General features: G+C 37.3%; 1 protein-coding gene across 1 annotated transcript in view; it reads left to right on the forward strand.

Annotated features, from left to right (window-relative positions):
- mybl2b (v-myb avian myeloblastosis viral oncogene homolog-like 2b) overlaps window positions 1–12,607 on the forward strand; it is a 30,553-nt gene that overhangs the window by 1,358 nt on the left and 16,588 nt on the right. The window contains exons 3-5 of the mRNA XM_081357773.1: window positions 100–171; window positions 254–346; window positions 5,074–5,294. Of these exons, the coding sequence (XP_081213899.1) occupies window positions 100–171; window positions 254–346; window positions 5,074–5,294 (386 nt within the window). The remainder of the gene's footprint in view (window positions 1–99; window positions 172–253; window positions 347–5,073; window positions 5,295–12,607) is intronic.

Raw genomic sequence — 12,607 nt, forward strand, 5'->3', positions numbered from 1 at the left:
AGAATAAATACACCTTTTTTACTGTCGCATGTCAAAAAGATTGTTGTCATTGTCATAAATAAAACATGTTATGTGCTTTTATTGCGTTTGCTTTTCCAGGATGATAAGCTGCGGAAACTGGTTCTGAACGCTGGACCAAATGATTGGAAATACATCGCTGGCTTTTTACCTGTGAGTGTGTTCACCTCTATGAGGAGATATGCCTCGTTTTAAGATGTTTATGATTAATGTGTCCATTTTTTTTAATATGAAGAGCCGATCGGAGCATCAGTGTCAGCATCGCTGGTTCAAAGTTTTGGATCCTGATCTTGTGAAAGGACCCTGGACCAAAGAGGAGGATGAGAAGGTGCGTTTTCAACAGAAAGTCTTTCAATCGCAGCTTCTGATTCACACAGAAGTTATTTTATATTACAATCCACACTCAGGCTTCCTATGATCCTGCAATTCTCTTGTTTACCCCTGTGCTGTAAAAAATGTTTTCCTAATTTGATGTTCATGGTCAAAAATGAACGTCCTTTTAAATCTCTCATTATGCTTTATTATTATCACCAAATATTGGATTCAGTCTTTTAGGCTACGTCTACATTAATCCGGATACATTTGAAAACGGCGTTTTCGTTTATAAACGCTCTCCGTCCACACTAGCGTTTTCAGTGCGAATGAGAAACTTTTGAAAAACGCCTGAAAACGCTAAATTCCCCTTTACTGCGCATGCGTAAAACCCCACAAAAGATCACTCATATGATTCAGATGGAAAAATAAATAATGAAGTTATTGCGCAATTCTTCTGACAGGATAATTTTATTTAGTAAAATATCTCATTATTCACAGTCGCACGCAGTCTCCATATGTTTGGTCTCAAACGCAACTCTCATGTACTGCAGCAAATGTGAGTAAATTCTGTCATGTTTGCAGGACTGTGATATGAAGAGTGTGCAATGTAGAGTATTTTTAGCAACCGTGTGAGAGTGAACAGCAGATAACAGGCACAATACTGGTATAAACATCAATATCTGTTGGTACAATATGCGTCACATGACTAAATTTACGTCATTGTTTTTTAAATCCCACCGGTTTCACAGTCCACGCTACAACGTGAAAGCGGCGTTTTCAAATGTATCCACTTTGGGGTGCGCTTTCAAAAAAGCTTTGTTTTCATTAATTAAAACGGCGTCTCAATGTGGATGGAAGGCCAAAACGGAGAGAAAAATACACGTTTTCAAACGAAAACGTATTAGTGTGGACGAGGCCTTAGTGAACTTTAGCACAGGTTTTGTAGTTATTGGAACTGATTGATTGTAGCCTTGAGATCTGAGTTTATGCATCTCAAGTGTTTTTTTGTTTGTTTTGTTTTTTCACTGAAACACTGAAGTCGAAGAGGAACTACTAAACCTGTGCTAAAGTTGACAAAAACACTGAATCCATTATTTGGCCAGATAATGATTTATGAGCAATTTTCTTTTGTAGGTCATCATTTTTGACCAGGAACACCAAGTGTAACAAGGTGTAAAATGTTTTTTTTTGTTTTTTGTTTTTTTTAAGGAAGTTATTTTTCTGTGTGTGCAAAGACATTAGTTTTAGTCCAATGCAATAACTTTAACTTTAACTAGGAAAATCCTCTCCAGGTCAAAATGACCTGAACGCAATGTGGGGGTTAAAAATGTGATTTACAAGTTTGGAAAACTCTGTAGTATTTCTGTAGTATACAGAATGTTATTTGATAAATTTTCTAGTTTCCCATTTTCAGTCGGTTAGTTAAAGTGCTCCTGTTATGCTGTTTTAAAGGTTGTCCTACAACATGTTTTAGAGATGATTAATCGTTAAAAGATCGCGATCTTGATTCAAACACCCACGCCATCTTATTCCTGAATGAACAGTGTGTATTTCCGCGGCCCGTGTTAATGAACGACGGCGAGCGTTTTCACTTCATTCCTTTGGAAGTTGAGCTTCACATTCGCACGTGAGCGTAGAGCTCAATTTCCATAGGAATTAAAGTGTCATGAAACCCCCGCTGGTTTAGCCTGGCCGTTCACACCTATGAGTTCAAGAAATGGGCGCGTAAAGCTGCGGAGAACACAGACCTGCAACACACTCCTTATACAGACACATGAATATTAAAATATGAGCACAGAGTTGAGGGCATCTATATGATAACAAACTTTAAAGAAAGAGGGAGAAACGTGGAAGAACATTTAAAAGGTATAATGATATTTTCATGACATTCACGAGCACTTCACTCTCTGAACAAACGACACGCGTCAGTTAAACAGAAAAAATAAAGGCGTAGTCACTTTTTTGTCCATTTTTCTTTGTATTTTCGGTCTACATCATTGTCTTGTGTATCAGAATAACTCTCGTGTCATTGCAGACGTGCGGCTGTATCAGTGTCCTTATTTGCACACATTTCCTTTGAAGACGTGATGAAGACACACACGCTGCTGGTTCATGTTTAGAGCACTAGAGTATATGAAATATGTCCATAAAAACTTGAAACGCGCTCGCTCCGGTCCGGATATGATCTATATGATCCGCGTTGCGAGCGTTGTTAAACTCATCGCGGCGTTCCGCGCAGAAACCGCTCTCATGCGCGTTGTTGTTACATGTTGATTGAGTTCTCCGCTGTAATGTGATCTCATGCGTAATCCAGCGCAGTGATTGGGTTAAAAGAGTTCATTCTCATGAGTAAATGCAGAGAAACACTCAGAACCGCTGACGTAGAATCACACACACACACACACACACACACACACACACACTCCGGATGCTCGCTTTGACACGATTCTGCGTCAGATTCTGTGACGTTGCTTCAAATTTGACTTTCAATAATGAAACAAGTCTTGATGAATGAGACATTGACACCATTCCACTTATTTTTAATTTTGTTTAAATTAATATATCTTTTAAATAGACTAATGCAATGACCATTTTGTCAGAACTTCTAATTTGCATGTTATTTTGTTTACTTGTCTGATGTTTTTGTTCTTCGGAATTGTGGGAGAATCGTTATCTCCATTTTACACAAAAAAATCGTGATTCTCAATTTTCCCAGAATCGTGCAGCTCTAATTGATTACATTCATCACAGCTCAAAAAACACTTTATTTCCTCATAATCTCCACTGCAGCATCAGCTCTATTCTCTCAGTGTCTGAAACGGTTCAATCAAAGATTCAGTCTCTCTAAACCCCGCCTCTCTGAGAGCTGCTCTGCTCTGATTGGTCAGATGACCCAGTCTGTTGTGATTGGTCGACCGTGTCAGAAATTTTAGATATGCTAATCGATCTTCCTCAGCTCTTGACACTCAGTGATACGAACAGTAACGATGGCGTCGGTTTTGCCGTATCAATCTCATCAAAGTGGATTTGCTCTGTCAGCAGAAAACAGCGTCTTCTCCACATGAACAACACGAACCAAACTCTTCCAGTCTCAGATACACTACAGTGTTTGAGGGTCAAAGTAGACGTTGTTCACGGCAGCCAATGAAGAACATAGACTGGCATTATGCAAATCTGTTACAAACCTACGCAGATTCAGCAGGAAGTGAGACTGGAGTTACTGACGACTCGTTTCAGTTCAGAATCACTTCTTTCTTTTATGCCTGCTTCAAATTACACGATTTTCTTGTCTGTTACGATAGTCACTGTGTCAGATTACGCGATTGATTGTGACTCCTAAAATCTTGTCGTGTCATGGACAAGAAACGTGTCGGACTACACGTTGCTTGCCGACTAGTCATTGCGTGCCGTCTCACACACGCAAACATTCACTCGCACTCACTCTCGTTCACTCACACACAAAAACACACTCACCCACTTTCACTTACTTGTACACATACACACGCACTCACGCACACACACTCCCTTGCACACACACACACACACACACACACACACACACACTCACTCAAATTTACTCGCTCACACTCTCACTCACACACACTCACTCTCGTTCACTCGCACACAAAAACACACACACTCACTCACTCACTCACACATAGATGCACACTCACTAGCACACACACATACACACACTCGCGCACACACACTCACTTGCGCACACACACACACACACTCACTGACTCAAATTTACTCGCTCACACTCTCACTCACACACACTCACTCTCGTTCACTCGCACACAAAAACACACACACACACTCACTCACTCACTCACTCACTCACACATAGATGCACACTCACTAGCACACACACATACACGCACTCACGCACACACACTCACTTGCGCACACACACTCACTCACTCACTCACTTTACTCGCTCACACTCTCACTCACACGCACACTCACTCTCGTTCACTCGCACACACACACACACACTCACTCACTCACTTTACTCGCTCACACTCTCACTCACACGCACACTCACTCTCGTTCACTCGCACACACACACACACACACACTCACTCACTCACTTTACTCGCTCACACTCTCACTCACACGCACACTCACTCTCGTTCACTCGCACACAAAAACACACTCACTCACTTTCACTCACTCACTCACTCACTCACTCACACACATACATACATGCGCGCACACACACACACACACACACACACACACACACACACACACACTCACTCACTCTTGACAGAACCCGTCGTGGAGGACCAGAAAAAAAATGAAACATGCTAGTCTTTTTATGGTGATGTTGTGAAGCATCGCAGACGTGATGTCGGTTGTCGTCCATTTATGACACACTATACAAGATGAAACCATCGAATCTTGCGTCCCGTTGTCGTTTACGAATCCCCACGACACCCCACGTCAAAAGGATCATGCCAAAATCGTGTAATCTCAACCAGGCATCAGGAGACAAAAACTATTTATCTGCACTCTGATCTGTGAAACTTTGCAGATCTTTGACATTCACAAACTGCTCTATTACACACCACATGAGAAATGATTTCCCAAAAACCATAATAGACTCACTTTATAGATCACTGCTTGTCATACAAATTAAAATCCGCACAGTAATTCCTTAACCAGTAATCCTGAACCATCAGAGTAGCCGTAGAAGTGTGTGTGAAGCCTTGCTTGAATGTGTTGTGTGTTCAGGTGATTGAGCTGGTGAAAAAGTACGGGAACAAGCAGTGGGCGATGGTGGCGAAGCACCTGAAGGGGCGTCTGGGGAAGCAGTGCCGGGAACGCTGGCACAACCACCTCAACCCTGACGTCAAGAAGTCCTCCTGGACCCCGGACGAGGACCTCATCATCTACAAGGCGCACTGCATGCTGGGAAACCGCTGGGCCGAGATCGCCAAACTGCTGCCTGGACGGTGAGATCTGCGAAACAATCTACTTTCATAATAGCCTCCATAAACAGGCTTTTAACCCTGTCAAACTCGACCTGAGATAGATGATTACTTTATTAATCCTTCTCAGGAAAATAGATTTGTTATAGTAATATCAACCATATTCAGTCCTCGCACACAGACAACATCAATCTATACCTTACTACATTCAGAAAACAAAACTTTCACTAAAACATTCTATACTCTACTCTAGGGGTGGTGAAAAAAATCGATTATTGATTAATCGCGAGTATGTTATGGACGAGTATGAATCGATTATCAAATTTTCAAAAATCGATTTTTTATTAAAAAAAAAATAAAAAAAAAATCCACTCTGCGTGCATTTAGAGCATGTTATGTTATGAGAGGCGAATCACAACTACTTCAGAAAACCCAGCACAGTATAGGAACTACCAGGCAGTGACGTATGTGTACGCTGAAATAAAAAGTATTTCACCTCAGAAAAACGGACGTTCCTGTCCTGTCAGCCGTTATACTGTACTCGTAGCGCACACTCTTCAATTGCACGCGCAAATGCGGAGGGGCGCGCCGTGTATCGCTTCACTGTATAGTGCAAAGTGCAAAGGAAACTACGAGCATGCAACGTTGTTACGTTGTAAATTAGTAAGTCATGAAATAAAAGTAAAATACCAATAAATCACGTTACTGGTACGTCGTGTGTTAGCTGAGAAGGATTTGCATGCAGGCATGATTTTCATTCTATTCACCAGGAGCAGTTTCCATGTTTCATTAACAGTTCTTGTTAGTATTGTGTATTCACCATGGTAACTGTCGTTTCAATATTAACGCCAAAATGCCACTTTATTTTCACTTTGTGTTATTTTTTATATTTGTAAAATACTGTGGTGGCTCATACCAACATTGTATTAAAAGCTAGTTTGGTTCAACTTGATGAGTCACAACACAATGTGATGTATTCATTTCTGTGTTCTACAGAACATAAGCTACATACAAATAATTCTGAAGTTATAACTACACGACACAGAAAGTGCTTTGAGTTGTTACTCAATAAAAGAGTTAAGTAATTCAGCAGCTGACTTTTTTTAATACTGCAATCACTTAGTGTATTTTTGTTTACTGTTGTGAACTGGAAAATCAATAATCGCTAATCGAAAATCGTTAATAATCGAAAATCGACTGTAATCGAATCGGGACTTCAATAATCGTAATCGAATCGAATCGGGAAATCAGACAGATTAACCACCCCTACTCTACTCACTAAAGAAGTATATACTCTATACTCACTAAAGAAGTATATACTCTATACTCACTAAAGTGTATACTCTATACTCACTAAAGAAGTATATACTCTATACTCACTAAAGTATATGCTCTATACACACTAAAGAAGTATATACTCTATACTCACTAAAGAAGTATATACTCTATACACACTAAAGTGTATACTCTATACACACTAAAGAAGTATATACTCTATACTCACTAAAGAAGTATATACTCTATACACACTAAAGTATATACTCTTTACTCACTAAAGTATATACGCAATACTCTATACACACTAAAGTATATACTCTATACTCACTAAAGAAGTATATACTCTATACTCACTAAAGTATATACTCTATACACACTAAAGCATATGCTCTATACTCACTAAAGAAGTATATACTCTATACTCACTAAAGTATATACTCTTTACTCACTAAAGTATATACTCTATACTCACTAAAGTATATACTCTATACTCACTAAAGAAGTATATACTCTATACCAGCCTTTCTCAAAGTGGGTGCTGCGGCACACTGGGGTGCCTCCTGACTGTGTCAGGGGTGCCGCCAAAAAATTACGTAGGCTAAAAAAAAAAAATCTGACATTTCATATATAAATATATTTGAATTTACATAAATACATTCTTCTTCTTTTAACCCTTTCGCACGTACGATCAGTCTAGGCTGGTCCCTGGAGCACCGGTGTGATTAGAACGGTCAGTGCATGACGTGATCAACTGCTAAATTCAAATGTGCTTTCGCGCGTTGGCTGGAGCTGAGCCAGAGACAGGCGCGCTCAGCTGTCATATATCACAACTTTTCAGTGTTTTCATCCACATAATGTTTGTTTTAGGTTTCAGACATAATTACTAAAAAACAATACATTTAGAGTTTGTAAAATACACACTGATGTCAAAGGAAGAGGCAATAATAATAATTTATATTATAATTAGTTTTATTCATCAGATACACATTGTGTAAGTAACTTTAAAATTTACTCTATTCTTCTCCCAGTTCACCTGCCACTTACTTTCATGTACTTCGGGAGAAGTGGATGAATTCACTTGTTGTAAATCCAACAGACCCCATTCTCTGAACTGCGTCTGCGGCACAAACTAACATGGCGGCGCCCATCGCGCATACAGCTCAACTAACGCGATCGTTATAATGGTGTTCAAAAAACAAAACACTTCCACTTGCATATATTTGACAATCGGAATATCAGATATTTCATGCCATATCTAACAAATTTGTGAATATTTTGAATAAAAAAGTAAAAATGACATAAAAGCAGATCATAATTCATTCATCTCTGTTGTTGCTGCGGTGTGTCACGTGACAAGCAATGACGCGTCACCATGGAAACCATAAAGTGACACATTCTAAATAACGGTCCCCTTGAAAAACTCACACTGGGGGGGTCAGCCAGAATATATTAAATTTACGTGTGAAAGGGTTAAACACAGGGGCGTAGCCATCATTTCAAAAGTGAGGGGGACAGAATGTCAAGTGTAATACCAGTTTTTTTTTCAGACTTTTGTTGACCGGTTTTTGCTTAATTGGCTTAATATGCTATTTATTTTTAAAGCAATAAAACAGAAAGAACGAAAGAAAGAAAGATGTTCAGTACTTTATATCGCACATGCAGGGTTTTTCCTGGCTCCAAACTAGGCGGAGGTGGTAAAACCCTGATCATGTATTTTAATAAAAAGATAATAAAATTTGTATTTTTCATAGACCATTATATAGCCTACTGTCTTTGTGGGTGGAGCTCGGTACCTCTAGGGGGGTACGGGGGCATGCCCCCCCGGAAGAAATTTTTTACATTTTAAAGATAAATTCATTAATCTGGTGCACTTTGAGTCACCCGAATCTGCTGTTAAAAATAAAAAATCCACCCGCCATCCGCCCAAACCTATGATATTTATCATCACAATTACAATTATTCAAATTCTCAGTGTTAAGCATGATAATATGGTAAAATGTCACACTGAAGTAGGCTGCTTTAAAAATAACATTTATTTAAAATAAAAGTTCTTCTTTTGGCAAAATTACATTTCCTATAGACTAAACAGAGGCTCCCTTCAAACTTAAATTGTCAATATTTTATTACATCACTGTTGGAAAACACTCTTATCAGAATACATTTTTTACCTTATAAAGGGCATTTTTTTCCTTAATTTTAATAAATGTAGCCTATGCTCCATCTTTCATTTTAAACTAAAACAGCGAAACTTTGTTACCGTCAGTGTATTATCAACTACAGGCAATCGATCACCACTTAACATTAAATTAAATTAAATCAGAATCATCCTTGCATTAGGCTATCTGTGATTCCCTATTTATTATTAATATTATTAATATAATACTATTTATTATCTATCTATCTATCTATCTATCTGTCTGTCTTACTAAACTAAAACTTTCCAATTGAAAACCTTCAAACTTCAAGCTATTAAAACTACTTCAAACTTTCTGGTTAGGCTTTTTCAAGAGAACTTAAAGTTTGTCATGTACACGTTACAACGCTGCCTGATTCAAGCAGGCTGTTAATGCATGAAAATACTAATTCAGCATTAACAATTACCATGTTTATTCTAATTTGAAGAGCTTTGGCAAATAGACAGTTTATTCTTCATTGTGCAACCCAATTCGGATACCACATGACAACTTACTTACAGTGCTTGACTTTTTCGTGAAAAAGGAGTGAAGAGTTTTTTTTTTTTTTGCCGTTTTGAACTCATTGCGATGACCTCTATGAAAAAAATGGATTGGGCGCGGATAGGCGTGTCGTGATGCGCGAGTGACTGATTACCATGGAAACGTGAAAGTCACGTATGTAGATAGACTATCCTTAACTCTTTGGATTTTAAATCTCGATGTAGGCTATACACACCCGCGAAAACCTCAGCTTGTCGTGGACACACTTGCCCTATGAAAAAGTGCGGGGGACGAATTTACATTTTATAAAAAGTCGGGGGGACACGTCCCCCGCGTAATCTACGCATATTATGAACGGATTAATAAAATTGTCAATTAATTTTAGATAAATATATATATATAAAAATTTGCATTTGCATTTGGGTTATGCAGTGTTTTTAAATTATATTTTACACTGGGGTGCCTTGAGATTTTATGCACTTTTGAAAGGTGCCCTGACTGAAAAAAGTTTGAGAAAGGCTGCTCTATACACACTAAAGTATATACTCTATACACACTAAAGTATATACTCTATACTCTATACACACTAAAGTATATACTCTATACTCACTAAAGAAGTATATACTCTATACACACTAAAGTATATACTCTATACACACTAAAGTATATACTCTATACTCTATACACACTAAAGTATATACTCTATACTCACTAAAGAAGTATATACTCTATACTCTATACACACTAAAGTATATACTCTATACTCACTAAAGAAGTATATACTCTATACTCTATACACACTAAAGTATATACTCTATACACACTAAAGTATATACTCTATACTCTATACACACTAAAGTATATACTCTATACACACTAAAGTATATACTCTATACTCTATACACACTAAAGTATATACTCTATACTCACTAAAGAAGTATATACTCTATACACACTAAAGTATATACTCTATACACACTAAAGTATATACTCTATACTCTATACACACTAAAGTATATACTCTATACTCACTAAAGAAGTATATACTCTATACACACTAAAGTATATACTCTATACACACTAAAGTATATACTCTATACACACTAAAGTATATACTCTATACTCACTAAAGAAGTATATACTCTATACTCACTAAAGTATATACTCTATACCAGGGGTGGGCAAACTTTTTGGCTCAAGGGCCACACTGGGTTTAAAAAATTTGACAGAGGGCCGGCCCAGTAGCAGATTATGAAGCACAATCTCATGAAAGTGCGTATCTATACCACAAATTTTATTTCTTGTGCCATTTATATGCCAAAAAGTTTTTTTTTTTTTTTTGTTTTTTTTTCTGCGTGCATGCTACACACTGTAAACCCCTTGGTTAGGATTAGGGGTGTGGAGTGCGTGCCTATTACACGCCATAAAGTGCATATCATATGCACGTGAAAACATATTATGCACTACAAATACAATTCGTGGTATTCGCACTTTCATAAGATCGGGCTCAGCAAACAGACAACGTTGTGGCAATGTCTGTGCGAAATTCAACAACTGAGAGATGACATTCTGACAATACATTTTTTATGCTAGATATCCCCCATTTAGTATGTTATGTTTTGATGTTAATTTTTAAAGATGTTAGATAATTATAGCCTATACTTTTTAAATATTGTGTAGCTATCCTTATTATTATTTAATGGCCTAACAGTAAATTAGAAACAAAACATATGCAAGTGTACACTTAGAAGAGTAAAAATTACAGGTTACGTTAATTCAACTTTATTAAAACTGAATGGCAATTTGCACTTCCAAAAGTCATACATTTGTGGAAATAAACAAATATACAAATTTATTTTAAGAATAATAAAATTAAACATAAAAGGCAAAGGCAGATCAGAATATTTAATGAAAAAAAAAACGGGTTCTGTACATGGCAGACAGGGGAGCGTAGTCGAAAGCCGGACGATAAAGGTCGGTAAACGGAATCGGGCAGGATACATCCACAAATCCAGAGGAGCAAAGAAACTAAATAGCAGACAAATCAAAGGAAAAACTAAGGTGTGCAAGCGGTTACCAAACATTTTTTTTTCTCATTGAGTTTCCAAAAAAGGAAAAAACATTAACGTGCAACAAGTCTATGCGCTTAAGTTTCTGCAGAGACATTTTCTGGTTTCTGTCTGTTTGGTTTCCATGGTGACGCGTCATTGCTTGTTACGTGACACACACACCGCAGCCACAACAGCGCTGAATGAATGATGATCTGCTTTTATGTCATTTTTCCTTTTTTACATTTGTTAGCTATGGCATGAAATATCTGATATTCTGATTGTCAAATATATGCAACGCAATATATATATATAACGCAAAGTATTGCAAGAAAAAAGGCAAAATTAAGGCGATCTTAATACAATTTTTTTAAATACTCGACGGGCCGGATTAAACAGCCTAACGGGCCGCATGTGGCCTGCGGGCCGTAGTTTGCCCACCCCTGCTTTATACACACTAAAGTATATACTCTATACACTAAACAGTGTTTCCCCTAGGTTTACAGGTTTGGGGGGGGGGGGGGGGGTTGTTTGGGGAAAATTGACACAGACACTCTATCTATCTATCTATCTAATCTATCTATCTATCTACCTGTCACATAAATTGGTTGTCTGAGAGGGTAATGGTTTGTAAAAGTTCAAATCTTTTTAAAATTGACTTTTGCAAATAACCTTTGTTAAATTTATAGAAGTATTTGTTAATATTAATGGACCAGAGCTTAAATAGTTTTATTTTTTAACTAACAACTAAAAAAAGATTTATAAATACTAACAAATATATTGGTCATTCATTGTTCGTTAATGTTAGTTAATACATTTATATGACAAACAAATTTTAAATGGGCTTTTTTTATGAGAAGTTTTTATTTCTATGATGCATTTATTGGCGAGAATAATCCTGTCAGACGCACCACTGCTGTGAACGCGCGTTCACGTAAACACAATTTAAACAATGTATTATTCAATGCATTACTTCTATATAATTATATATTAAGTTGCTCAAGCAAGTGGTAAAATATTTAACTATGTACTTATATTAAAATCTTTTGTATTTAAATTTTAATACAATAAATCGTGCATGTCACAAAGAACTTGTTTTTCCACCTCCACGAATAAGACGAGTGTTGTTCATTATGTCGCCTTGTTGAGGTAAATTGTAGTTTTCCTTGCTTTAACTCAGTCTTAAAGTGAAAAAAGTAGTAATTAAATAAATTTATGGTGAGATTACTACATTTTATTTAATTAATCGCACTTATGGTGAAATTACTACATTTTCAGGTCAATCGGTGTTCATTTTGATCACGAAACATGCGCTGTCACTTTAATTCAGCGTTTG

The sequence above is a fragment of the Scardinius erythrophthalmus genome, assembly GCF_964197995.2.
Source record: "Scardinius erythrophthalmus genome assembly, chromosome: 25".
Taxonomy (NCBI): domain Eukaryota; kingdom Metazoa; phylum Chordata; class Actinopteri; order Cypriniformes; family Leuciscidae; genus Scardinius; species Scardinius erythrophthalmus.